This window comes from Canis aureus, chromosome 26 (assembly GCF_053574225.1).
Source record: "Canis aureus isolate CA01 chromosome 26, VMU_Caureus_v.1.0, whole genome shotgun sequence".
NCBI classification, from domain to species: domain Eukaryota; kingdom Metazoa; phylum Chordata; class Mammalia; order Carnivora; family Canidae; genus Canis; species Canis aureus.
The window spans coordinates 51804395-51830722 of record NC_135636.1 but is presented as its reverse complement, the minus strand read 5'-3'; the positions used below and the strand labels follow the sequence as shown (position 1 = coordinate 51830722).

The 26328-nt window shown below is 64.6% G+C and overlaps 3 protein-coding genes and 2 long non-coding RNA genes across 13 annotated transcripts in view; 3 read left to right on the top strand and 2 right to left on the bottom strand.

The window, feature by feature from the left end:
• Positions 1-8742, top strand: part of LAMA5 (laminin subunit alpha 5) — a 46259-nt gene extending 37517 nt beyond the window's left edge. Inside the window, exons 52-80 of the mRNA XM_077874062.1 lie at positions 192-362; positions 470-666; positions 776-892; positions 1059-1213; positions 1455-1596; positions 1701-1803; positions 2348-2458; positions 3223-3402; positions 3488-3636; positions 3707-3877; positions 3965-4101; positions 4175-4328; positions 4458-4591; positions 4665-4827; positions 5063-5206; positions 5297-5454; positions 5528-5660; positions 5731-5874; positions 5977-6107; positions 6193-6357; positions 6453-6585; positions 6674-6819; positions 6887-7079; positions 7153-7317; positions 7411-7567; positions 7646-7773; positions 7861-7954; positions 8072-8191; positions 8316-8742. Of these exons, the coding sequence (XP_077730188.1) occupies positions 192-362; positions 470-666; positions 776-892; positions 1059-1213; positions 1455-1596; positions 1701-1803; positions 2348-2458; positions 3223-3402; positions 3488-3636; positions 3707-3877; positions 3965-4101; positions 4175-4328; positions 4458-4591; positions 4665-4827; positions 5063-5206; positions 5297-5454; positions 5528-5660; positions 5731-5874; positions 5977-6107; positions 6193-6357; positions 6453-6585; positions 6674-6819; positions 6887-7079; positions 7153-7317; positions 7411-7567; positions 7646-7773; positions 7861-7954; positions 8072-8191; positions 8316-8554 (4334 nt within the window). The 3' untranslated portion in view covers positions 8555-8742. The remainder of the gene's footprint in view (positions 1-191; positions 363-469; positions 667-775; positions 893-1058; positions 1214-1454; positions 1597-1700; positions 1804-2347; positions 2459-3222; positions 3403-3487; positions 3637-3706; positions 3878-3964; positions 4102-4174; positions 4329-4457; positions 4592-4664; positions 4828-5062; positions 5207-5296; positions 5455-5527; positions 5661-5730; positions 5875-5976; positions 6108-6192; positions 6358-6452; positions 6586-6673; positions 6820-6886; positions 7080-7152; positions 7318-7410; positions 7568-7645; positions 7774-7860; positions 7955-8071; positions 8192-8315) is intronic.
• A 115-nt stretch (positions 8743-8857) lies between these two features.
• On the bottom strand, positions 8858-14856 carry ADRM1 (ADRM1 26S proteasome ubiquitin receptor). 2 transcript variants are annotated; one of them, XM_077873819.1, is made up of 10 exons: positions 14696-14856; positions 14037-14250; positions 13408-13524; positions 11582-11705; positions 10955-11041; positions 10396-10477; positions 9926-10158; positions 9524-9681; positions 9293-9395; positions 8858-9085 (listed from the first exon to the last, which is right to left on the bottom strand). In XM_077873819.1, the coding sequence occupies exons 2-10, from the start codon at positions 14247-14249 to the stop codon at positions 8982-8984; spliced, it is 1221 nt and encodes a 406-aa protein (XP_077729945.1). In that variant the 5' UTR covers position 14250; positions 14696-14856; the 3' UTR covers positions 8858-8981. The 2 variants fall into 2 exon arrangements, with proteins under 2 accessions (XP_077729945.1, XP_077729946.1); XM_077873820.1 differs by having other exon boundaries at positions 10037-10158.
• On the top strand, positions 12345-14212 carry LOC144298660 (uncharacterized). The gene is made up of 2 exons (XR_013365607.1): positions 12345-13615; positions 13815-14212. It is a non-coding gene; the product is annotated as an uncharacterized LOC144298660 (long non-coding RNA).
• Positions 14857-15945: 1089 nt separating the features above from the next.
• LOC144298658 (uncharacterized) lies at positions 15946-17701 on the top strand. The gene is made up of 3 exons (XR_013365606.1): positions 15946-16303; positions 16696-17051; positions 17216-17701. It is a non-coding gene; the product is annotated as an uncharacterized LOC144298658 (long non-coding RNA).
• A 5304-nt stretch (positions 17702-23005) lies between these two features.
• Positions 23006-26328, bottom strand: part of OSBPL2 (oxysterol binding protein like 2) — a 41310-nt gene continuing 37987 nt past the window's right edge. For all 8 annotated transcript variants that reach the window (XM_077873811.1, XM_077873813.1, XM_077873816.1 and 5 more), the window contains 2 exons: positions 25418-25508; positions 23006-23320 (listed from right to left, as the gene is read on the bottom strand). In XM_077873811.1, the coding sequence (XP_077729937.1) occupies positions 23218-23320; positions 25418-25508 (194 nt within the window). In that variant the 3' untranslated portion in view covers positions 23006-23217. The remainder of the gene's footprint in view (positions 23321-25417; positions 25509-26328) is intronic.

Below are 26328 nucleotides of genomic sequence, written 5' to 3'. Positions count from 1 at the left end.
GGCTGACCTGGGGCAGGGGCTGGCGGAGAGGAGGCCGCGGGGTGCTGGGGTGGGGCTGGGGAGGGCCAGGGGGCCGGGCAGCGTGCTGGGGCCCCGAGAGTGCTCGGCTGCGGTCTCGGGCGTGCGAGTGAGTGTGCAGAGGTCCGCCTGGGCAGCAGGCCGGCCCGACAGCCCTCCCCCGCCCCCAACAGAGCTCGAGTCCCAGACGGACCTGCTGTTCCCGGCCAATGCCTCCGCCCCGTCGGGCGAGCACGTGCGCCGGACCCTGGCCGAGGTGGAGCGGCTGCTGGGGGCGATGCGGGCCCGAGACCTGGGAGCCCCGAGGGCCGCGGCTGAGGCCGAGCTGGAGGAGGCCCAGAGATGTGAGTGGCTGCAAGTGGCTTGAGCTGGGCCAGACGGGGGCTGGGCAGGCCCAGGGAAGGGGGGAACCCGGATCCTCACCCAAACCACCGTCCCCACCTGGGCGCAGTGCTGGCCCGTGTGCAGGAGCAGCTGACCGGCCGCTGGGAGCAGAACCAGGCGCTGGCCGCACGTGCCCGAGACCAGCTGGCCCAGCACGAGGCTGGCCTCATGGACCTTCGAGGGGCCCTGAACCGGGCGGTGGGCACCACTCGGGAGGCTGAGGAGCTCAACAGCCGGAACCAGGAGCGCCTGGAGGACGCCCTGGTGAGGGGCCCTCTCCCCCTGCCCACTCCCGCTCCTATCCTGTGGCTTCTTGTCACCGCCCCGTCATGCTTCCGTTCCTGTCCCCCTGTGCTTCCCCCACGGACTCCAGCGGCGGAGGCAGGAGCTGTCCCGGGACAACACCACTGTGAGGGCCACTCTGCAGGCCGCCAGCGACATCCTGGCCCGGCTGTCTGAGCTCCTGCGGGGTATGGACCAGGCCAGGGAGGTGAGTGCTGCCCCTCCTGGGGGCACCGAGGCAGGTTCCCACGGGGGCTCGCGTTCTCCAGGCTATGTGGGCCGCTGGCCAGAACACAGACTCTGGGTTCCCGGATGCAGGGAGACTAGTAAGGGGGTTGAGGGTCCCGCTTAAGGCCCCACCCGCCCCCACCCAGGAGTATGAGCACCTTGCTGCCAACCTGGACGGGGCCCGGACGCCACTGCTCGAGAAGATGCGGGCCTTCTCCCCAGCAAGCAGCAAGGTGGACTTGGTGGAGGCCGCGGAGGCCCATGCGCAGCAGCTGCACCAGCTGGCCCTCAACCTGTCCAGGTGCGAGGCCTGCAGAGTGCCCGGGGGCGCAGGCGGTCTGGGAGGGCTCTCGGAGGAAGGTCCCAGCAGAAGTCCCGGCCCGCATTGGCTTCACGGGATCAGAGAGGCCCGCCTGGCGGGCAGCGGGGCAGGGGCTGGAGCGGGCGGGCAGGTTGGCCCGGCAGCGGTGAGGCAGGAGAGCCTGAGGGTCTGGCCTGCAGGCCACTGACCTGCCCCGTGTCCCCCACCCGCCCGCACGCAGCATCATCCGTGGCGTCAACCAGGACCGCTTCATCCAGCGCGCCCTCGAGGCGGCGCACGCCTACGGCAGCATTCTACAAGCTGTGCAGGCCGCCGAGGGGGCCGCCGGCCAGGCCCTGCAGCAGGCGAGCCACGCGTGGGCGGTGAGGCCCTGACCCTGCCCGCAGCCCAGCGCGAGCCCCCTCACGCCCCGGCCCCTGGTGCCCGCCAGGCGGGTCTGAGCCGCATCCTGCCCCCATGTCTGCAGGTGGTGGTGCAGCGGGGCCTGGCGCCCCGAGCCCGAGAGCTGCTGGCCAACAGCAGTGCCCTGGCGGAGGCCGCGCTCAGGGAGCAGCAGAGGCTGGGCCGTGGTGAGTGCCGGGGAGCCCCGGCTCCGGTCGCATTTGGGGGCGCGGTGGTCGGCGACTGAGGGTGACGGCTGCCCCACGTGGGAGTCCTGCTCACCACCTGCTCGGCGTGTGGCCCAGGGAGCTCGGCAAAGACCTGCCGCCCACCCTGGCCTTGTGGGGGACCCCGGGGCTCCAGAGAGGCCGAGAGGGGTCTCTCCTGCTGTCCTGACTGGAGCCCGATGGATGAGAAAGTGCGGGCCGGGGTCAAAGGGCACACGCTCTGCTGCTAGAGCGTCGGTGCGGGCGGCCCCTGGGCAGTGGCCTGGCTCCTCTGAGGCTCCCTTGTGTTACCTGTGGGGTGGGGGGGTGACCATCTGCCGTGGGACCGGGCGGCTGCAGGAGCCTGTCGCTCTGGGGGCCTCCCCAAGCCCAGGGCCCTCGCGTCCGGGGGCCCCCGTCTGTGTGCTGTTGGCTTTGGCCTTCCTTCCTGGTGAGGTGGGCGGAGGCGGGCTGTTGGCGTGGGCCGCACTGGGGTTCCTGGGGCTGAGGCTGCCTCCCCCCGCAGCGTGGGCTACCCTCCAGGGCACTGGGACCCAGCTCCGAGACGCCCAGGCCAAGAAGGAGCAGCTGGTGGCCCGAGTGCAGGCGGTGCAGGCCATGCTGGCCATGGACACCGGTAGGTCGGTCCTCGCCCCTGCCCTTGGCCCGTCCCGGGGTGGACAGCTCCGCTCCACGGCCATCGTGCCCGCCAGGGCTCTCCAGCGGGCTCTGAGGGGGGACGTGTTTGCACCCGCGCCGTCCAGAGCAGTGAGCGGCCCCCGCCCTGGGGACCTGCCTCTGCTCAGGAAACACCAAGGTAGTTCCAAGGAGCCGGTGAAGACGGGAAGGGAACAGGAGAGAAATAAAATGGGTTTGGGGGGGCACGGAGAGCGTGCAGCAGGGACGTTTCATCCTCAGAGGTTGGGGGCATTGGGCATGACCTGGCTCCCAGGTAGGATGTCCAAGGGAGGGTACAGTTGGTCGGAGGGCATGAGGTAGAGATGGGAGCCCGGAGGCCATGTGGCTGGAGCCAAGGACCCAGGGGAGGCCTCTGGGCAACGGGTGATGCGCCTGACCCAGGTCCAACCCGTGCAGCCACCAACTCGAGGGTAGGATGTCCCAGCAGGCTTGGGTGTGGGGCTGCAGGGGCTGAGGCAGGGCCGTGGGATGGATGATGGGGGCCGTGGGGGCACAGGGCTGAGCTGACGCAGGTGTGGCCTGAGAAGCTGACACCGGGAGCTCCATGGTGGAGGGAGGACACAGAGGGTGGTTCTTGGGGCTTTCGTGGGATCCGTGGGGGGTGGGCGCCCCTGTTGTGGGACCTCGTCAGGGAGGAGTGGGTGGTCCCCCCCAAGGGGACGTGAAGCTGGAGCGTCCTAGCCTGTGCCGTGCCCGCCACAGATGAGGCGAGCCAGAAGATTGCTCACGCCAAAGCTGTGGCCACCGAAGCCCAGGCCACGGCCGCCCGCGTGCAGTCTCGGATTCAGGACATGCAGAGGAACCTGGAGCAGTGGCAGGGCCAGTACGGAGGCCTGCGGAACCAGGACCTGGGCCAGGCGGTGCTGGACGCAGGCCGCTCAGGTGGGCCCCGGGCGCAGTGCCCCCGACGGCGGGGCGTGGGGGCGGGGTGGCCAGGCTGTCACGTCACCCTGTCTGCCCCCCGCAGTGTCCACCCTGGAGAAGACGCTGCCTCAGCTGCTGGCCAAGCTGAGCCTCCTGGAAAACCGTGGGGTGCACAACGCCAGCCTGGCCCTGTCGGCCAGCATCGGCCGAGTGCGGGAGCTCATCGCGCAAGCCCGAGGAGCCGCCAGCAAGGTGGGTGCGGGGGCCCGGGGACAGGCGCCCGAGGATCTGGGGCGGACACTGAGGAGCCCCCCCCCAACAGGTGAAGGTGTCCATGAAGTTCAACGGGCGCTCAGGGGTGCAGCTGCGGGCCCCTCGGGACCTCTCCGACCTCGCCGCCTACACCGCTCTCAAGTTCTACCTCCAGAGCCCGGAGCAGGAGCCGGGCCGGGTCACCAGGGACCGCTTTGTGCTCTACATGGGCAGCCGCCAGGTTCGGGCCGGGCTGGGCCGTGCGGGCGCCGGCTGGGAGCGGGCGGGCTGCGCCGCGTCCCCACCCCGCTGACTCCTGTCGCCACAGGCCGTCGGGGACTACATGGGTGTGGCTCTGCGGAACCAGAAGGTGCAGTGGGTGTACCGCCTGGGGGAGGCGGGCCACGCTGTCCTCAGCGTCGACGAAGATATCGGGGAGCAGTTCGCAGCAGTTAGCATTGACCGGTGGGTGGCCCGGCCCCCTGCGCTCCCCCTGCCGCCCCCCCCAGCCCGCCCCTCACCCCGCCTCTGCCCACAGGACCCTCCAATATGGCCACATGTCCATCACGGTGGAGAAGCAGATGCTCCATGAGACCAAGGGTGACACGGTGGCCCCGGGGCCCGAGGGGCTGCTCAGCTTGCAGCCCGACGACTTTGTCTTCTACGTGGGGAGCTACCCCAGCAACTTCACGGTGCGCCTGGCTGGGGCGGGGGCGGCCCTGCACGCCCGTCCTACACACCCCACTCCGCGTCCACCTGCGCTCTCGGCGCCTGCGCCGGGGCTGGGGGCAAGGAGCCCTGACCGTGCCCTGTGCCCGCAGCCCCCCGAGCCCCTCCGCCTTCCTGGCTACCTGGGTTGCATTGAGATGGACACGCTCAACGAGGAGGTGCTCAGCCTCTATAACTTCGAGGACATCTTCGGGCTGGACACGGCCGTGGACAGACCTTGTGCCCGGTACGTGCCGCCAGGGCCAGGCCCGCATCCCCCCTCGGCTGCTCTTGGCTGACCTCTGACCTCTGGCCTGTAGCTCCAAGTCGACCGGGGACCCCTGGCTCACTGACGGCTCCTACCTGGACGGCTCCGGCTTCGCTCGCATCGGCGTGGAGGCTCAGATGGGCTCTTACAAACGCTTTGAGCAGGAGCTGCGCCTCGTGTCCTCCAGCGGCATCATCTTCTTCATGCAGCACCAGGCACGCAGGCCCAGCCGGGTGCACACACCCCTGGCCCCCACCCCATGCTGACCCTGCTCCCCACCCCATGCCGACCCTGCCCCCCTACCCCATCCCGACTCTGCCCCCCAATGCTGACCCTGTCCCCACACCTTCCCCATGCCAACCCTGCCTCCCAACCCCACCCCATGCCGACTCTGCCCCCCCCCACCCCGACCCTGCTCCCCCCCCATGCTGACCCTGCCCCCCACCCCAGGACCAGTTCCTGTGCCTGGCCGTGCAGAACGGCAGCCTCCTGCTCCTCTATGACTTGGGCACCGGCCTGCAGAAGGCCTCCCCGCAGCACACGCAGCACGAGGAGGTGCAGAGACTGCTAGCCCTGGGCACGGCCAGCAAGGCGGTGAGGCTGGGCTCGGGGAGGGCTGGCGGGCAGCGGGAGGGCCCGCAGGCGCACGCCTCACCCTCAAGGCCTGCACCCGGCGCCTCACAGATCCAGGTGTTCCTGCTGCGGGGCACTCAAAACCGCGTCAGCCGGGTGCTGGTGCGCGTGGAGAGGATCAACGTGTTCAGCGTGGAGCACAACAGCACCCTGGAGCTGGCCGACTCCTACTACCTGGGGGGCGTGCCGCCCGACCAGCTGCCCCCGAGGTGCGCGGGCGGTGCCAGGGTTGGCGGGGGGCGGGGGGCTCTGGGCGGCCGCCCTGACGCTCGCCCCCCGCAGCCTGCGGCAGCTCTTCCCCTCCGGAGGCTCGATCCGCGGCTGCGTCAAGGGCATCAAGGCGCAGGGCAAGTACGTGGATCTCAAGAGGCTGAACACCACCGGCGTCAGCTCGGGCTGCACTGCCGACCTGCTGGTGAGCACCCCCGCCCGGCCGGCGCCCCCGTGGGCCGTGCGGCAGGCCCCTCACCAGCACCCTCCCGTAGGTGGGACGGGCCATGACTTTCCACGGCGACGGCTACCTGTCCCACGAGCTCCCTGACGTCCCGCCCGTCGTGACCCACATCTACTCCGGCTTAGGCTTCCGCAGCACCCGGGACGACGGTCTGCTCTACCACCAAGCGCTCCTGGTGCGTGCACCCCGACCCCGAGCAGCGGCCGCGCGGGGTGTGGGGGCGGAGGGCTGGCGCCCGGGCCCCCGCCTGCTCTGCTGACCCGGCCGCGGTCCCCAGGAGGGGCCATGCCAGGTGTCCCTGCAGCAGGGCCGTGTGACGCTCCGGCTGGTGAGGATGGAGGTGAAAACTCAAAGGAGCTTTGCCGACGGCGCCCCCCACTACGTGGCCTTCTACGGCAACAACACGGGGTGAGCCTGCGCCGCCGGGGCTCCGGCAGCGACGTCCAGGGAGGGTGGGGGGCACTGGGCGGGAGAAACACTGCTCTCCCCGCAGGGTCTGGCTCTACGTGGACGACCAGCTGCAGCAGATGAAGCCCCACCAGGGCCCGCCCCCCGGGCTGCAGCCTCAGCACCCCCCTCGGCTCTATCTGGGGGGCGGTTCCACAACCGGCGACGCGGTCAGCTTCACTGGCTGCATCAGCAACGTATTCCTGCTGCGGTGAGCCTGAGCCGTGGGCAGCACGGGGGGGCGGGCGGGCAGGTGCCGGGGTGCCCCCACCCTCGCCCCCGGGCTGACCCCGCCACCCTCCTCAGGCCGCTGGGGCCGCAGCGCGTGTTTGACCTGCAGCAGGGCTGGGACAACGTGAACGTGACCTCAGGCTGCGCCCCTGCACCACGCACCCAGCCCCAGGGGCAGGGGCCTCGAGGACTGCGGGCCGCCCAGAAGGTGGGGCACCTGGAGGCTGGGGTGGGCGGAGCGGTGGGTGGGGGTCGGAAGGCAGCCCCCCACCTTCCTGCTTCCTTCCGCCCCCCAGGCCGGCCGACACAGCCGCCAGCCCCCCCAGGACCCTGCGTGCTCCTCACCCTGGCCCCTCAGCGCCATCCAAGACGCCTACCAGTTTGGGGGCCCCCTGTCTGGTCACCTGGAGTTCACCCGCGTGCCGGCCACCCCCAGGAACGGGTAAGGCGGGGTCAGGTGGGGGGGCGCGGGGTGGCCGCCCTGGCTGACGGCCTTGCTCGGCTTCCAGGTTCCACATGTCGATGCTGGTGCGCCCCCACCTCCCGCGAGGACTCCTGCTCCTCGCGGCCCCCCTCGCAGATGGCAGCCCCTCCCTGGTCCTCTTCCTGAGCCACGGATACTTTGTCGCGCAGACAGAAGGCCCCGGGCCCCAGCTCCGAGTGCGGAGCCGCCAGCGTTCACGGACCAACCGGTGGCACACGGTGAGGAGCTGGGGGTGGGGGACAAGGGCCGGGTCCTGGGCGCTCCCATTCTGACGTCCCTTCCGGCCCGCAGGTGTCTGTGCGGTGGGAGAAGACGCGGATCCAGCTGACGATCAATGGGTTCCGGGCCCGGGACCAGGAGGGACCCGGCCAGCAGCACCAGGCGGCAGGGAGCCCCCGGCCCCACACTCTGTTCGTGGGGGGCCTCCCTGCCAGTGGCTTCAGCCCCCGGCTGCCAGTGAGAAGCACCTCGGGCCGCACCCCCTCCTCACTGACCCGCCCTCCCCGGCCCCTGGGACCTGCCGCCACAGCAGCCCCTCTGTCCCCACAGGTGGCCGTCGGCAGCTTCAGCGGCTGCGTGAGGAGACTGCGGCTGGACGGACAGCCCCTGGGGGCCCCCACACGGGTGACAGGGGTCACGCCGTGCTTCTCAAGGCCCCTGGAGGAGGGCCTGTTCTTCGCGGACAGCGGGGGTGTCGTCACCCTAGGTCTGTAGGGCGTGGCTGTGCCCTGGGCCAGGCAGGGAGGGGGGGCGCCCGGGCCTTCCTCACCACCCCTCCCCACAGACACCCTGGGGGCCGCTCTCGAGACCCTGGAGCTGGAGGTCCGGCCTCAGACAGCCAGTGGCCTGGTCTTCCACCTGGGCCGGGTGCAGGCACCGCCCTACCTGCAGCTGCAGGTGCTGGAGAAGCAGGTAAGTGGTGGGCCCGTGGGGGAAGGGGAAACGGGAGGGGGGGGGTGCGGGACAGGGGCTCCCCTCCTGACCTCCCCCCGCCCCCAGGTCCTGCTGCGGGCCGACGATGGCGCAGGGGAATTCTCCACGTGGGTGACGTGCCCCGCAGCCTTGTGTGATGGGCAGTGGCACCGCCTGGCGGGTGAGTTGGCCCCCTCTCTCACCCCTGCTTTTCCGCGGAGTGGAGTGCCTGGGGGGCCTTGGGGGTGCAGCTGTGGGGCCCCCAGCCCTCCCCATCACATGGAACCTGTGCCCACAGTGACCAGAAGTGGGAACGTGCTCCAGCTGAAGGTGGACACGCAGAGCAACCACACCGTGGGCCCCGCGCTGGCAGCCTCAGCAGATGCCAGACCACCCCTGCACCTCGGGGGCCTGCCTGGTGAGCGCGGTCTCAGCCTGGGGGTGGGGGCCGCCCCACTTTCACCCCACCCTCCTGAGGGCGCGGCCAGGGGGGCACTGGCCGCTGCTCCAACCCGTCTCCCCCTCGTCCCTTGCTCCCCCAGGGCCCCTGAACGCTCAGGCGGGGCCTCTAGCCTACCGCGGCTGCATGAGGAACCTGGTGCTGAACCGGTCCCCCGTCACCTGGCCTCGCTCTGTGGGCGTCCAGGGTGCAGTGGGGGCCAGCGGCTGCCCCTCCAACCACGCAGCAGAGCGCCCAGGGGCCCTGGCTGGGCATCCACTGGAGGGCCGCCCCAGGCAGGCCGGCTCCCACCTCTCGGGGCCTCCTGCCCCCTTCAGCTGAAGTCTGTGTCTATTTATCTGGACTCTAGATTCTACAGGTGATGAGTCTTCTTTCTGGAAATGGTTTTTTTCAACCGGGGTTTTTAATATTTTTTATCTTTCAATTTCATTATGAGATTCCCCCTCCAATTTTTAATAATATGAGAATCTGCCCCGCTTCTAAAAAATTAAAAAGTAACTTCTGTTTAACTGGGTGTTGACGTTAGATGTGAAAGTAGAGCGTTCACAGGCAGAGCGCGACCCCGGACGTGCCCAGGGCGCTCCCCTCAGCAGCTCCCCTCCTGGGCACACAGCAAAACCAGAATTGGCAGGTAAAAGACAAGACCTTTATTTCTCAGCAAGCTGGAATGGAGGTGAGGGCGTGCGCCACCAGCCCCATCACTGAGGTCGCCAGCCGCGAATCCCAACCCCTTGGGGACAGCAGACAATTAATCTAAGCTCATGTCTTCCTCTTCGTCCTTTTTGTCCTTCCCGTCACCCTCCTGCTCGGATCTGGCACTGTTCTGCATAGCTTTGGCAAATGCTTCCACATCTAAAACGCGTTTAAAAACAAGAAGTGACCTTTCTAGACCCTGGCCTGGAACCGCTGACCAAATTAAGGCCCAGGACCACCGAGACCCCACGCCCGGGTGGCCAGCCCCAGGCTGTGCAAACAGGGGAGGCCTTTGAACTATAAGGATTAAGACAAACTCGGCCTTGGTGTGTGTGTGTGTGTGTGGGGGGGGGGGGGCGCACTCACCGCCCTTGTTGGCTGCCTCCACGGCCTCTGCAGGCAGCCCAAACTGGCACATGAGGGGGCCCAGCTGCCCCGAGGCCAACGCTGCGCTGAACATGCCCAGGGCCTGCAAAGGAAAGCCAGACAGGCCTGAGCCCCAGGGGAGAAGGAGGTGCGGGGGCCAGTCGCAGGGGCAGGGACGCTCAGTGACAAGGAACCACGCTGAAGGCAGGGCACCCAGGCCATAGCCTCTACCTGCTGGAACTGGGGCGAGGTCAGAGTGTTCTGGATCTCCTCTGCTGTCTGCGGCAGTGACTCCCCAGAGGGCAGGTAGGGCAGCAGGCGCTCCTGGACGTCCGCGTTGGCAAGGATAGGTGCCATGATCTCGGGCGTCAGAACACTGGCCAGGTCAACTAAGGCACAAGCACACAGCCATCAGCGGCTCGAGGCCCACACAGACACCCACGCAGGAGGCCAGCCACGGACACCCAAGCCCTGAGGTGTGGCAAGGTGAGGGGAGCAGAGGTGACATACGTGCAGGGCAGCGGCTCAGCCAGGGACATGCTTGGCCCCATGCCTTGGAAAGCCAGCGAGCGAGCAGGAAGGGGGCAGCAGGCACCTTCACCCCCCAGCCTGGAGCCGAGCAGCACGTGTTACCTTGCTGGCCGCCTCCAGGCCCGGCCGGCACGTTCATAGTAGCTAGAATGCTCTGAAGGTCGCTCAGCTGGATGGGCTGGGTTGGGCTGGCCGCCGTGCTGGTTCCATTACCTGAACTGGGTGCGGGGCTCGGGCTGGTCACCGAGGCAGCTGCTGGAGCAGAGGGGGCTGGGGTGGCTCGGGTAGAAGAGGTGGTGGAGGATGGGGTGACTGCTGCCGACTGGCTCCGGGAGCTGGGAAGAGGGAGGGCAGCCATGGAGCGGCCACGCACCCTAAAGGCGCCCACAGAGCACGTCGGTCCCGCTGCCAAGGTCCTTGTGTTGCCAGGAATCCAGGAACGGTCTAGACCCCGAAAAGGACCCTCCCCAGAGGTCTTTTTTGTCCTTCCATACCTCCTGTGTCCAGTCTCCCTGGAGGAGGGGAGGCCTGGGGGCACCCAGGCGTGGTGGGGGGCAGAATACGAGGCTCACCTGGATGAAGAGCTGCTTGCTGGAGGCCCTCCACTCCCCAGTAAGCTGGCCAGGCCTGGCCCGGTCAGGGCCCCCAGCCCACCTGCAAGGAGACAGGAGTTCAGATGCCACACCCTCTCCCTGCTGAACACCCTGTGCTAAAACCAAGGGACGAACAGGGACGAGTGGTGACCACAGTGGGCTGCGGTGCTGGAGTAGTGACTGCTCACACCTCAGCATTCTGGAAGCTTATTTTGTAAGTAAGATCACTAATGACACACTGAGGTCCAAAGTGACACGTGGTCCAAACCTGGGAGAGTGCCGAGTGTTTTCCTTCCGCCCAAGAAACACACCCCTCCCGGCCCAACAGCAGGTGGTGGCGGGCAGGACCCCCAGAGTGAACCGGAGGGCCCCAGGCAGGAGCCTCACTCCCAGGCCAGCTGTGCTCCCCCTACCCACAGGCCTGAGGACAGGGGTCACTCAGAGCCAACGAGAAGCTTAAGAGGAAAAATTCAAATCCCCAAGCAATCTAACTGAAGGCCATCCACTCTAACAGGCCCGCAAGGGCGCGTGCACTTACCCAGTCCTCCAAGGCCAGCAGGTCCAATCAGCTGCATGAGCTGGCTGTGGCTCATGTTTCCCAGCAGGCTCTGCAAACCGCCCTCACCTGTAAGACAGAAGGTGCTCAGACTTGGGGCTTGGTGCTCGGGTCAACACCTGCAGGGAGCACAGGGATTCTGGGGACTTCTGATGAGACAGTGCGCACGTGTACGCGCGCGCACACGCGCACACACGCACACACACACACACACCCCTGGTACGTAGCGCCTGAAAGGAGCCAACAGGGTAGAGCTCAGACACTGCTCTATCACCAAGAGATGGGCGGGTGGGGGCGGGGGGCCTGACTTGGAAGTGATAAGAAACTTCTACCTTAGAAGCCTCCATTTCCACTTAAAAACAACCAGGCTGGGGACACCTGGGTGGCTCAGGTCAAGGTCCCAGGATGGAGCCCCACATCCAGCTCCAGGCTCAGGAGGGGATTTGCTTCCTCCTCTACCCTCTGCCCCTCCCCCATTACATGTGCTCTTCATAAATAAACAGAATCTTAATAAAGAAATGAAAAACCAAACAACCAGACTGCACATTCAGGGGTCCACGTCATTGACATCTACGGACATGCCAGCACATTCTGGAAGGTGATCATTACCGCCCAGTGCAGAAAGCTCATGGCCGCCACTCCCGCTGGTCCCCAAGGCTCCAGGCATGGGAGGGTTGTTCAGATACTCGTTGACCTTCCGGCAATGCTCCTCGTCCTGATCCGTCTTGGGCTCCTGCGGGGGGAGGACAGGACCACAGCTGCAGCCGAGAGCAGCCCACCGCCACTGAAGTAGCTAACAGACCGGCGAGGCTGACAGGTGCTTCCCTGTCCACAGCCACACAGCACCCAGCGGGCCCCGCAGGGCTGACGGGAACAGCAGCCCGACCATGTCACCGATGCTGGGGCAACGCTCGGTGTGAGGATGGGGAGATGAAGGCACCGAGCACCCAGTCTGCACACAGCAACGCCTCCTGGGCCTCCAGAATCTGCTTCTTCACACAACAGTCTAAAAGCCAGGAAGCCTTCCTGGGACCCTTTTATCACAGCACTGCCCACGAACCAGCCCCCACCCGGCCCTTCAGCGTTAGTTGGAAACTCAAGAAAGCCCCTGGCAGGCACGCAACTCTAGCACCTCGGGGTGTGGGCTCGTCAGGCAGTGTGCTGTAGGTGGCCCCAGAACCACGAGACAAAGCGCCCGTGACTGAGCACACCCCGTGGGTCTGCTGGGGGCCACAGACACAGCAGGGGGACCGAACAGAGTCCCCCACCCCAGGGCAAGGCTAATGATGAGCAAAATCAGGAAGAAAAAATGAAGGGCCAGTGGAACATTGCCCGGCAAAACCTTGGAGAAAAAACTCATGCCCCCCCTCCCCCCGCCCCGCCCCCGGTCTGTTTGCAAATGAAGTTTTATTGGACGGCAGCTGCAAGATCCTTACTCCTGTCTAGGCGGCTCGCACGCTACTGGGCAGCGTGGGCAGAGGCAAGCGTCCTGCCCTGCCCCCGGAGAAAAAACTTTTCTGCCTCGCTCCAGAACCACTGTCAGAACTGCAACATGCCCACGACATGCCCACGTATGCCCACTTCTAACAAGTCACTTCTGGGTTTTAACACAGAGATTCCCCTGCAGCCTTGGCATAAAGTTACTCTTCAACACGCTGCCTGCAACAAAATGACAAATGGGGATGGAAACAAGTCCAACCCCGGAGAAGGCACACTTGACTGCAGCTGTGGGCACCAGGGAGCCCTGGTGCACTGATCCCTGGAGACCCCCCAAAGCACACAACTGGGGTGGAGGAAAGGCAAAGCTCAGAAACATTTGGGAGAGAACACTCCATTTCTGTAAAAAAAAACACACCAAGAACACCACACACAGTCACCCCTGCTTTTGCTCGCAGGTGCTCGTGGCCCAGGGTGGGGGAGGGGGGCTGAGAGACCAGCACAGCAGACGCTCTGCACCCACCGACTCAGCCACACTGGGTCCCACCCACAAGTCACTCTCATTGGTCTGCCAGGAATTCTGGATCCTACACGGGCACCAGGAGCGCAGCCACAAGTGTGTGGACTCTGGGAGGGGCCCCCAAGCCCCCCCCACCAGGAGACACCGGAATTCTCAGGGTCTGGGACAATCACGCTCCGACGGCATCCACGTCTCGTGAAAACGAATTCCACCAACCAGGGAGCTTCTTTCTCACCTGATTTTATTTTTTAATATTTTATTTGAGAGAGAGTCAGAACACAAGCATGGGATGTGGCAGAGGCAGAGAGAGAAGCAGACTCCTGCTAAGCAGGGAGCCCGACGCAGGGCTCCGTCCCAGGACCCCGGGATCATGACCTGAGCTGAAGCAGATGCTCGAGGGACTGAGCCCCCCAGGCTCCCCTTCTCATCTGACTTTACGACGAGAAAATGCAGAATGCAAATAAGACGTCTTATGTACCTGCATCCAGAAGAACAGCCGTTTGGACCCTGCCTTGAACTTGAGCACGTACACCCTCCCGCTGGGGCACTGTGGCACGCGCTTGAACTCACAGTCGTCAGGGAAGATGATCAGGTCCTGCCAAGAGCCACACGTGAAGACGCAGTTAGAGTCACAGACGCGCACGCCGCTGAGCCCCGAGCCCCCCAGGAAACACGCTGGCTCCCAGGTCCGGGGGGTGCACCGGGCGCAGGGCCGGGGAAGCCGGGGCTGATGCGCCCACCACAGCCCTGCAGGCCGGGCGAGGGGCTCACAGGGCCCAGCAGGGAAGGCGGGCGTGCAGCTTTCCAAGCGTTTTTAAGAAACGTCTTGGGAACGATGCTCAAAAACGAGTTAGAAGTTGACTCTGCCCTGCTCTTGACTAACAGGTGAGTCTGCAGAACAAAGACCGTGGAACAAAACAGCCGCTCGGGGACCGGCCCAGGCAGCACCCCCGGCGCCCGCTCCTCAGTCTCGGGTGCACGGAGCCTCCCAACACCCTTAGCTCGGCAAAGCGCAGACGGGGGCACCAGGCATCCCACGGACGCGCTCCACGTGCAGCCCCGGCTCGGCTCCGCCACCACCTGCCGCGCCGCCGCCGCGACACTCACGTCCTCCACGTTCCCCGACGTCCTGTCTTTCCAGCAGAAGTGGATGAGGGAGTCATCCGTCTGCTGAATGTACACCAGCCCTTTCCGCTTATCTGGGGTGACGGTAGTTCCTTTGAGTGACATTTTTCCCGCACGAAACTCCACCAAGTACTTGTTTGAGGACCCGCGGGAGCCGGGCACCAGGCTTGGAAAGAGCGCGCCTGAGGTCGTCATCCTGCAGGAGCGGCGGCGAGCAAGGCGGTCAGGGTCAGGGTCAGGGTCAGGGCCCGCGCCCCCGCCCGCCCCCGCCCGGCCCGGCCCAGGACCACCCCCCGGTCCCCCCGCCCCGCCCCCCGCGTCCCCCCAGCACCCCCGCCCCCCCGCACGCCGGCTGCCCGGCCCGGGCCCGACAACTTCACCAAGTCGGGCGGCGCGGGACGGGGCCTCGCTCGCCGGGCAGGGCAGGGGCGCGGGGGGCACCGAGGCACCGAGGCACCGAGGCCGCCCCCGCCGACGCGCCCCCGCCCGCGGCCCCAGGCGTCGCGCTGGGCGGACGGGCCGGCACGGCCGCGGCGGACCCCACCGCCCGAGGGCCGCCTGGAGCCGCCCCCCCGCGGGCCAGACCCCGCTCCGGGACCCCGACCGCGCAGCCCCGCCCCGCCGCCCCGCCGCCCCCGCACCTGCCCGCGCCGCGACTCGGCCGAGAGGCGCCGTCCGGGCTCGCTCTTCCTCCTCAGCGCCTGCCGGGCCCCGCCGGAAGTGCGCCCTCGCCCCGCCCCTCCCGCCGCTCTCGCCGCCGACTGGGCAGGCTCGGGGGCGGGGCCGCCGCGGGGCCGCCGGCGATTGGACGGGGCAGCCGTCCATCGGCCCGCCTCGGCCCGCCCCGCGCCCGCGCTCCCTTCCGGCGGAAGCGCGGGCGGGCGGCGCGCGGCCCAGAGCGGCTCCTATTGTTGCTGTGTCATAGGGGCGCGGCGGCGGCCCCTGGCGGCGGCGCCTGGAACAGCCGGGCGGCCGCCGACCGAGCGGTGGGCGTCGGAGTCGCTCCCCCAGCGCCGCGGGGGGCGGGGGCGCCGCGGGGGCGCCGCGGGCCGCGAGGGGCGTCCCAGGCCCACGAACAGCGGGCGCGGCAGGTCCCGAGACTTCCGGGGACGGCGCCCGGGGCGGGGCCGGGATCTGAGGTCCCCGGGGCCCTGGACTCGGGGACAGAAGTGCTGCCCCTGCCCCCGACCCCGACCCCGACCCCGACCCCGAGACGGCAGCGCTGCGGGGCGGCCCCGCGCTCTCCCCCGGGGGCCCCTCCCCCCTCTCCCCCCGGGGTCCCCCTCCATCTCCCCCGGGGTCCCCTCCCCCCTCTCCCCCGGGGTCCCCCTCCATCTCCCCCGGGGTCCCCTCCCCCCTCTCCCCCGGGGTCCCCCTCCATCTACCCCGGGGTCCCCTCCCCCTCTCCTCCCAGGGTCCCCTCCCTGCTCTCCCGGGGGTCCCCTCCCCCACCTCCTCCCGGGGTCCCCTCTCCCCATCTCCTCCCAGGGACCCCCTCCTCCATCTTCCCCGGGGTCCCCCTCCCCCATTCCCTTCCCCCCTGGAGTGTAGGGGCCCTGCCCGCTCTCCCCCGGGGTCCACTCCCCCTCTCCTCCCGGGGTCCCCCCCCTCCCCCGGGGTCCCCTCCCTCTCCTCCCGGGGTCCCCTCCCCGCTCTCCTCCCGGGGGACCCCTCCCCCACCTCCTCCCGGGGGTCCCCCTCCCCATCTCCTCCCAGGGGCCCCCTCCTCCATCTTCCCCAGAGTTCCCCTCCCCCATTCCCCTCCCCCCCCAGTGTGGGGGCCCTGCCCGCTCTCCCCCGGGGTCCCCTCCCCCCTCTCCCCCGGGGTCCCCTCCCCCCTCCATCTCCCCCGGGGTCCCCCTCCCCCTCTCCTCCCGGGGTCCCCCTCCCCCCATCTCCCCCGGGGTCCCCCTCCCTCTCTCCTCCCATCTCCTCCCAGGGGGACAGTGCTGGTGTGAGGCCCCCAAGGCTCATGTGTGCTCCGCGTGGGAGGAAGCGGAGCGGTGGGTGAAGCCCCGCCAGGTGTTGGCCAGGAGGCCTGGAGCCCTGGCTGCTGAGCCCCCGGGTCCGTCCTGCCCCTGCTGCTAGTTCTCGCAGGCACCAGGTGGGCACAGCCAGCCCCTCCAGAGGCAAGGCCACCAGGCGCCCGCCCCCGCCGCCTGCCAGTACCATCTGCGCCCTTCCGCAGGCGTAAACCTTGGCGTGACCCCTTGGCGGGACCCTTCCCGTAGAAAGCATCCAAGTGGAAGGTAGTTTCTATTTGGAAGACTTACTGGGGCTGGTAACACGTGGGGCTGATGCATTTAATTTCCACATAATGTTCTGTACCTAGTTTGAAGCGCAACCACTTTTTTTTTTTTTAAGATTTATTATTTATTTTAGGGCGCGAGAGAGCACGGGGCAGGGGAGGGCCTGAGGGAGAGGGAGCCCCAAGCGGGCCCTGCTGGGCCGGACCTGAGCCTGAAACCAGAGCCAGCTGCCCCCGCTCAGCGCCCAGGTTCTGTAGCCGTTGCCTTGTGATCTAAAGAATCACCAGTGTCGCTTTGTGCTAGAAAACATTGCTGTTTTTCATTAAAACTGTTGTTTATGTTAATAAGTAATGAGGTGGCATGAGGTGCGCTGACTCTTCTTCATTTCCCAGGAAGGTAAACACCCGCAGGGCAGACCCAGACACACGAGCTCCGCGGGGCCCGGCTCATTCCTGAGACCCCGGGTCCCAGAGCCCGTGACAGCGAGCCCCCGGTGCCCCACGCTCCGGGAAGTCCAGTGGCCGCCTGAACACGGGCCAGCAGGCGGGTGGCACTTCAACGTCAGGGGAAGTTAGAACGCTGCCCCAGGAGGCCGCGGGAAACCAGCTCTGCAGACCCTGGGAGTGAGCTCCCGGCCCAGCCCGCGGCCTGCAGGCCCCCCAAGCACCCCTCTCCTCCAGCCGGGGGCCCGCGTCTGAGGCCGGCCCCCCACAGATGTCCGGCCAGGACAGTGGCCACAGGCAGACAGGTGGCCGTGGCCCCCGGGTGCGCCCACCTCCGGCTGCGGGGCGGCGGGCAGGGCACGGGGACCACGGGCGCAACTGGACGGGCGCAGGACACGTGCCCAGACGCGGCACCAAAGGGGTACAGCCGCGGGAGGCACGGGAGAAGAGCCCACGCCACTATTCCTAGGAGAAGGCAAATTGAAACGTGACGAGAAGGCTGGGGACAGAACGTGACAGTGCTGGGTGCTGGGGACACAGCGGCACAGCCACCTGACGACACGGTTTGGAGGCAGGTTTTGCTTCTTTAAAGATTTTATTTGACGGAGACCGAGAGCCTGAGCCGGGAGCCCACGCGGACGCGATCCCAGGACCCCCGGATCACGAGCTGGGCCGGAGGCAGACGCTTCGCCGGCGGAGCCTCCACGTGCCCCGGCAGGCGGGTTTTGCGTCTGTCTGTCTTTCCTTGTCTCTTTCCTGTCAGTGATCCTTTCTTCTTGGGGGGAATCGGAGGCACAGCAAGGGCGAGAACTGCCCCGTGGCTGGGCACACGCACCCCTCCGGCCGTCAGCACCCAGCGGGCGGGCGCACGCTCACAGCCCGAGGACCTGCTGCCTGGGGGGCCCGCCCCCGCCCCACCCCTGCCCCCACCGCTCCAGCGTCGCAGGAGTGCCCTGCCCCGCCCCGCCCCCCCCCCCCCCCCCCCCCGCAACGGCAGAGAACTTCTTTCCATTTTTTTTTATTGTGGTAAAATATACACGACATGAGCGTGACCACCTTAACCCTCGTGGAGCGTGCCATGTGCTGGTGGCAAAGACGCCGCGACGTGCAGCGGCGCCACCGTCCGCCTGCAGAGCCCCGTCACCTGGCACAGAGCCGCCCCCAGCCCCGTCTGCCCCCAGCCCCGTCCCCCCGCCCACGTGCTGTAAGTGGAAGCCCGCAGCGCCGGCCCCTGGGCTGCCGTGTCACCCAGCACGACGTCCTCGGGATGTGCCCGTGCGGCCGCGGGTCCCCGATGCCCGTCCTCCAGGCTGAGCAGTAGCCCCTCGTAGGCCGAGATCACACTCACCCCCCCGGCGGACCCCTGGGTGGCTCCTGTGATTCAGCCACGGTGGAGGACGTGGCCGTCAACCTGGAAGTGCGTCTTCAGGACTTTGCTTTCCACTCTCTCGGGCACAGAACCACAGTGGAGGGAACCCCTGGGGGGCCCAGCGGTTGAGCGTCTGCCTTCGGCCCAGGGCGAGGTCCTGGGGTCCCGGGATCGAGTCCTGCATTGGGCTCCCCACAGGGAGCCTGCTTCTTCCTCTGCCTATGTCTCTGCCTCTCTGTGTTGCTCATGAATAAATAAATAAAATCTTAAAAAAAAAAAAAAGCCCACAGTGGAATTACTGGCTCATCGGGTAATTCTATTTGTAATGTTGTGCGGAACTGCCACCCCGTTTCCCACAGCAGCTGCGCCCTTTGAGGTTCCAGCAGCGCTGCACAGGGTTCCAATGCATCCACACTCCCGCCAGCTCCTGGGTTTGCTTGTTTTCCACACTTGCCATCCTCGTGGGTGTCAGGTGGGATCTCACTGTAGCTTTGATTTGCATTTCCCACGTGGTTAGCGATGCCAAGCATCTTTTCAGGGGCTTGTGGGCCCTGTGTGCATCTTCTGTGCAGAAATGCCTGCTGGAGCCTTCGGCCTCTTCTTGGATCAGGTTCGTTTCTGTTTAGTTTTAGAGTTTCTCTGCCTATCCTCGAGGTCAGTCCCCTACCAGACGTCAAAGGTGTATTTTCTCCCATTCTATGGGTTGCATTTTTTTACCCGATGATAGCGTCTGATGCACCAACATTAAGTTTCCGCCTGTGCCTTCGGTGTCCTACCCCAGAAATCACTGCCAAGTCCAACGTTGCTAAGCTTGTGCCCTGCACTTTCTTCTAAGAGTTTTACGGTTTTAGGCCTTTGACCCACGTGGAGTTAATGTCGTAGGAGGTGTGAGGTCGGGGTCTGGGTCCCCCAGCACTATCTGTTGAAGACACTGTCCTTTCCCCCTCCAATGTTGTTGACATCCCCGTCATCTCACAGTATAGGAACTCCGTCAAGTGCACACAGGGTAAGCTTCACCACAAACAAGGGCCAATCCCACTTCCTCCATTTACCTGCGTGAAACCGGGGGCAAGCTCACCTTCCTGCACCCCCTTTTCCTCCTCTGCTGGTTGGACTGGGTGGTAAGCCCCCCAGACAGGAGGTCTGGCTCCGGCAGCGCCGAGGGCCCCGCGGTCCCGGCATCAGACACGGCAGCTGTGGGGGAGCCTGTGCACCCTGGGGGCTTTGCCGTCTCGTGGACCAGAGCCACCGCAGCAGCTGTCGGATGGAGGACTGTCTCCGCTCAGCTCATCCTCCCGGGAAGTATGTAGCTGCTGGGCACCCAGGACGGCAGCCAGGCAGCAAGGACTTCGAGGCAAACACACACGGTGTTCCGGGCATTTCAATGCTTTCAGCAATTGGCTCTGATCCCCGGGAGAGGAGAGAGATGGTCGCTCAGGGCTCCCCACTGCTCGGAGAACACGGGCCCCTTCACCCATCCCGTGTGCCTGCCCAATGGTGTCACAAGTGTTCCCGAGCCCCCTGTCCACCATGACCAGCAGTTTTCTGGGACAATCCATTTGCTGGGCCAATCCTACAGAGCCCGGGGACTCGTCTGTAGCCGATCTGCAACCCTTTTCAGAGAGGCCAGAACAGCTGAGACAGTGAAAAATTGTTCAGTGCAAAGCAAATGTCAGCTACAACTCATTTTCAAAGAGATGTGTATTTGGAGCTAGAGTTTAACATTTACCTTCAGAGAGCCGCACCAGTCCCCCCCAAACAATCTAAGAGTGGTTGATTCTGTTTATACAGATGGGCGCTGCCAGTTATTACATATTATAAAAATAAATGCATCTCACTAGCGCATGTTCTTGCCTGACATTTCCACGCGGCACCGACAGGATAAACAGTGCTGAGGACCGGCCGCGCACACGCTCGGCAGGAAGGGGGGCCGGTGTCTGAGCCGCTGCCCGCTGCGGGGACGCCGTGGCCCTCTACCAGCGGTGTGACCCAGGACCGTCTGGTTCCCAAAGCGGCAAAGGAACGGTACAACCACGCAAGGACGGACCGTCCAGGAAACTCAGCAAGACATCAAAAATGCTCTTTTCACTTTGCAAAACCCTCACGCTGAGAATGCAGAGGCCAGCGAGTCCCTGAGTAGCGCCCTCTGATCGGGGACGCCGCGCTTCGCACCCACAGCGGACCCGGAAAGTCCTCTGGAAGACGTCGGAAGGTCTGGACGTTGCGCCCGGAGAAACCAGGCCAGGCGGGAGGTCGGTGCTGACTCTGCCCCGGGCCCACCACCTCCCTGGCCCCTCCGTGCTCCGTGGACGCTGGCGACTGGTACAGCCAGGAAGTCACCATCTCCCAGTGTCTCTCATTCTGGTCTGACTGCCTGACCCCCAGGGACCCACCAGGACGCAGCAAGCAGATGGCATGTCCTCCACAGCCACCGCGAACGCCTTCCAGGGAGGGGGGCTCCACGCTCAGACACAAGGCCGCCAGGGCCGCCCCTGACCCCTCGGCTGCTGCGCCCGCGGGGTCTGACATCGGGCCCCACACCGGGCCCCACACCAGATGTGCATCTGGCAGCTCCTGGGCCGGCCCTCCCACAAGCACGGGCATCGTGAGCCTCGCGGGTGGGGTCTGAAGGGGATGTGGCGGCCGAGAACACGGGAGCCCTGGGAGCTGCTCCTCAGGGGCGCCCTGCCTGCGGCCACTCGGGCTGCCACCTCGTTGGGAGGGCTGTGCCAACACTCCCACGTGGCCGCCACCTTCCCAAGGCACCGTGTCTGCAAGGAGGGGCCCTCTGGACCCTGCAGAGACGCAAGTGCTTTGGCTGGTTATGGATTCGGTGGCAGCGTCGTGTGACAAAATATGGTGGCGTCCCTGAAGGACCAGGGCCCGCTTCTCCACGGCCTTCTCCTGAGCACGAGCCATGGCCGAGCCGGTGCTGGTGATGCCCTGAGCCTGGCCACTCCAGGACAGACTGTGCCAGCCCTGGGACCCAGATACGACCGTCGGTCCCCAACATGAGGCGGCCTGTGAAGTGTGGTCAGCGCCACGGGGCCCCGTGACATTAGTTTACACTGTACATGAGACAGACTTCAAGACAGCATCTGTCTGTCCATGGCTAAACCTCCAGTGGCTCTTCACAAATGTGCACCGAGTCAAGGGACGTGTCAATGAATCCTAACTTTAAAGGGGACCAAAACCAAAATATCAAGTTTTGGGGGGAGAGTGTGCTTGACTTTTCATTCTCTGTGGGCGTTCTAAGCCACAATATTACTCTAAAAAGCTCCTGGGCCCTTGTGGCAAAGCCATGATGACATCACGTGGCCGAGAAGGCCATAGCATTCTGCAAGGGTCAAACCCGTAGGTAGCAGGTGTGTGTTTTTAAAATGCATTTTCTACTGAAAGACTCTCTCTTACAGGCCAGCATCTGACATCTGAGATGAGAAGGGAGACCAAGTGGAGGCAGTAACTTTACGTGTTAGCATCTGCAAAAACAGTTTAAAACCTGCTAAGCCGAGTGACAAGGGCCTGGCAAACGTGCCCGTCTGGCGGTGGCGGTCGGGCGCCTGTGGAGCAGCCCCGGAACCCCGGCCTCACTGGCGGACCCACGAGCACAAACCTCGCTGGCCAGCCACTGGTGCCACCGAGAAACAGACTCGTTTCAACAGAAGTTGTTAAAATGCCCTAAATACTGTCATTTAAAATGTGCCCCAGGCTGTGGCCTCCAGCATTTTCAGCTTGCCCTCCCTCGTGGACAATGAGCCGGTCACGGGCACGGCCACGGGGTTCCCCCTCCAGACCCCCGGATGCGCCATGATCTCGTCTGGCTCCACTCTGTCCCCGCCGAGCAGATGCTCTCGGTTCCACTGAACACCTTGGCTTCGGGTTTCCAAAGCTACAAAGTCAAGCCTTCGGAACAGGTACTCGCTTTTAAAAGTGGTTTAATTACAAATGTGATGCTGAAGCCCGGGCACGCACTGAGACACCCTCTCACGGAGAACCCACCCCTCCATACGTCCGACCTCGCGCGTGTGCCTGAGTGTGCAAGTGTGCCCGCGCGCTCAGCTCTGCCGTCTGTGGCGGCGACGTTTCTACAGAAAGACCACAGTCACTTGACAAGGTGTTTGCTAAAATGGACATACGCCTATTTTTTGTTAAATAGCTTTAATTCCGGGCTGTGAGCAGACTCTGCTTCGGACCCTCCCGCGGCGCACACCCGCCGTGACGTGCATGCTGGGGAGACGGGGACGGGACAGCGCCGCGGGCCCAGGCGGAAGGCTGCAAGCAGTGGCTCCCACTCTGCGACCGGGCGTGGCCCGCAGGGACTACGAAGCCCCGGTGCGAGAGGAGCAGACGGGGCCAGAGCCTGGGGAGTTCTGTCAACAGCCCTCAAGGCTCCTGGCCGCCCTAGGGGTCACGGTAATGCTTCATTTGGGACAGTATACAATTGGTGATTAATGCATATCTTGCTTTTCGGCAAAATACTATTCAAGTACTTTTAACTTAAATATTTTAAAAGTAATCTTTACATTATTGAAGATTGGTAAAAAATACAGAATCTGACAACTTTTCATTTCATTCAATCTGATGCTTTGAAAATCTTCACTCCCGTATTAACCATAATTCAGGAGGCAACTCCTGGCCTGTACAAAACTCTTCGAAGGACTTTTCTCAAGATCCGTCTTCCCCTGTTACTGTTCAAATTCACATCAGTCTCAGAAAGCCTGTGCCCGCGTTACAAGGAGGACATGGAGGGGTCTAGGACTACAGGAGCCCCTCTGGTCACTGCATCATGAACGGAGGAGGAGGAGGGTGCGGTAAGCCACACACGCCCAGCCCAGGCCCATCACGTGAGGGGACCGCAAAGGATTTTCCTTTCCACCCTTAACGAGCACATGATGATCCCAAGTGAAGCTTTATGAAGAGGCTGCAACAGTAGTAAAATGTTTGGCAATCAAAAGTTAATTAGAATAAAATCCTCCACCGGGGACGGTGCTGTCGCCACGAACACAGTCGCTGGAAAAGCTGGTCTCTGCTGTGAGCGGGGCTCGGAGCAGCCACGTGATGGAGTCCAGCCTCCGGTCCCGGGCCCGGGGCCCTCCAGCCCCTCAGTAGATATCCGGGCAGCGTGAGAAATTCCGCTCAAAGTAACCCCCTGTGTACAACCAGTCGGGAGTTCCCGTGTGCGGGTTGCTGCCCTGGTGGAACCACCTGCAACACAGAGGCGGCGCTCAGGAGGCGGCGCAGTCAGGGCCCACTCCCTCCGAGGGTGACGGGTTCCCACGGCAACACGCGGCCCCGCGGCCCTGCGTCCCTGCCCAGCCAGGGCTCAATCACCTTCTCCCTCGGGGGCTCTCCCGTACCCACCAGGCCGCTGTCCACTTCCCGGCCAAACCTCACGGATTCAACAGGAAACACGCCGGGCCATCAGCGAGCCCGGTGGCGGTCGGCTCAACAGCACCTGCGCCTCTACAGCGCGGCGCTCCCCAGGGCCGGCATCTACCTGGGCGGGGGGGCTGGGGCCAGAGGGACACCGCGGGCTGCCACCGGCTGCGGTTCTGGCGTGCGCCTGAGGAAGCCCCACTGGCTCCCCTGGGGCACCTGCGCCCCTGCACCCGTGCCCCCCCATGCCCCGCTGAGGCCCCCACCCTGCACCTCATGCCCCCGTAGCCCCGTACCGCCCCCATGTCCTCACTCCTACAGCCCCCCTCCCCTTGCACCCGTCCCCTCACCCCTCACATTGCCCCCGTGGCCCTACTCCTGTAGCCACCCCCCAGCCCCTTCACGCCCCACTCCCTGTGGCCCCTACCTCCCCCCCACGTACCTCATCCCCCTTCCCCATGACCTCGCTCCTACAGCCCTCCATCCTCTCCCCTTGCACTCCTCCCTACCCTCTCCCTCTGCACCCCTGCACCCCTCCACCCCGTGTCCCTGCAGCCTCCCCCCTAAACCCCTCCCCCTTCCCCTCATGGACCCCCATCCCCCTACTTCTGTTGCACGAAGTGAAGGCAACAAAGGATGCCTGCAAGTTATCATAGAGTGGATGTGGGGGACTCACAAAGTGGAAGTAATCACCTTAGGACAAAAATATCATTATTTCCACAATGTATTTTTTAAATCGACTACTTAAAAACAATGAAGGAAGTTTAACTCTTTTCAAGCTTTTTTTGGAATGAAGCCAATTCTAAGTATCAAACTACTGAAGGCATAATATCAAATCAAATTGGGAGCCCAAGCCTGAAGAATAGATTTAAATATGTTGGTCATATGACCGCCACTGGAGGCGACTGTATGGAGCCTTGAGGACAATTACTACGAAGTATGAAGGATGACTGGAAGAAACACTAACTAAACGGCTCAAGACCACCCGAAGATTTCTGCAGGACTAACATTTTAACAGATACGTATTTTCAATTATGCTGAAACATTACAGCACTTACCTGATTGAATCCTCATCCAATGGGTTATTCTCCATTATGATTACAGACAAACCACACTCGCCACAATTCCCGTGAGAAAGCAGGAGGCGGCCCAGGGCCAGTGGTGTCTGCTCCCCGTCTGTCTCTCTGCATCTCTGTGTCTGCCTGTGTCTTTATGTCTCTGTCTGTGACTGTCTCTCTGCCTCTGTGTCTGTGTCTCTGCATCTGTGTCTCTCTGCATAACTGTCTCTCTGAATCTCCCTCTCACCTGGTCTGAACACAGGTGTGGCTGACCTGCAGGCACCCCCAGGCACACAGGGCTCCCACCCTCCCCATCCGCGCTCCCGTCACCAGCCGTGGCCCCTCAGGCCACCTGTGCCTCATGGCAGGTGATGCGAGAGGCAGCCTGCAGGCGGCAGTGCCACAGGGTGATGGCTAAACACACTATTTCTTCCGCAGTGTCACCTGTCTGAAAGCTGTTTTCCTTCCCTCCACAGCTTGGTTCCAACTATGTTCCCTTTATTATTATTTTTTTAAAGATTTTATGTGTTTATTCATGACAGACACAGAGAGAGGCAGAGACCCAGGCAGAGGGAGAAGCAGGCTCCCTGCAGGAGCCCAGCGCAGGACTCGATCCCAGGACCCCGGGGTCACGCCCCGAGCTGAAGGCAGGCACTAAACCGCCGAGCCACCCAGCGTCCCTTTAAAATAGGCCCTCACGAGAGGAGCCCTCAGCGTCAGACGCTGCGGGCAGGGGTAAGTGCTCGCCTTCTGGGGGCGCGGCCTGTCGGTGCTCCTGAGCCCGTGTTGACGGGACCCGGCACTGCTTCTGCTCCATCATGGGCACACGGGGGCCCTCGCCACCGCCCCTCCCGCCACCGGGCCTCACCTCGTCTGCCACTCGGCCTCCTGAGTGGCTCGCTCCCTCCGGGCCTCCCTCTGCTTCTCCTCGAGCCGCTCCTTCTCCTGGCTCGCCAGATCTGGGGACAAGCACACGGTGGGGGTCAGGAGTCAGGGTGGACGGTGAAGCAGAGGTGAGCGCTCAAGGAAGCAGATGCCGGGACGCCCCCACCTCCAGGCCCAGACGAGAAGTCACACTGGCTAAAATGCCATCTCTGCAAACCAAACTTGGCCTCGAGTGCACGGCGGCGCCCCGACACCAGCAGGGCCGTGGGGAGAGGCCGCGTGCTCCCACCACACAGGGAAGGGCGGCCGAGCTTGCGGGCCGGCACAGGCAAGGGCGCCGTGAGGCTCACGGGCAGCCCCCAGGGGGGCAGGGGCAGCAGGAGCCTCTTCTGCAGAAGACGGTCCCAGGGACCTGAACCTCAGGCTCAGTCGGCACGAGGCACCCAAGGGCTGCTGCCCGGTTGTGAGTGCGAACCCAGAGGCTGGTTGTCGAGGGAGCAGGGGCTGCCCACCCACTCCGCCCTGTGCAGTCTCTCCACTCAACGCCAACGGTGTAAACAACACCCAGGGCCACTTCGGACGGACTTCCGGGGAGTCACGGGCCACTGCCCTGACCCAGGCAGCCAGCAGGCGGCCAGTTCCCTCCTCACATGGACACATCCTCAGCATGTGAGCGGCTGAGCCTGGGACATGGGGCCTTTGCTTTTTTTTTAATTTTTTTTTTATTTTGATTTATTTATTCATGAGAGAGAGAGAGAGAGGCAGAGACACAGGCAGAGGGAGAAGCAGGCTCCATGCAGGGAGCCTGACGTGGGACTCGATCCCAGGTCTCCAGGATCACACCCTGGGCCGAAGGCAGCACTAAACCGCTGAGCCACCTGGGCTGCCCTATGC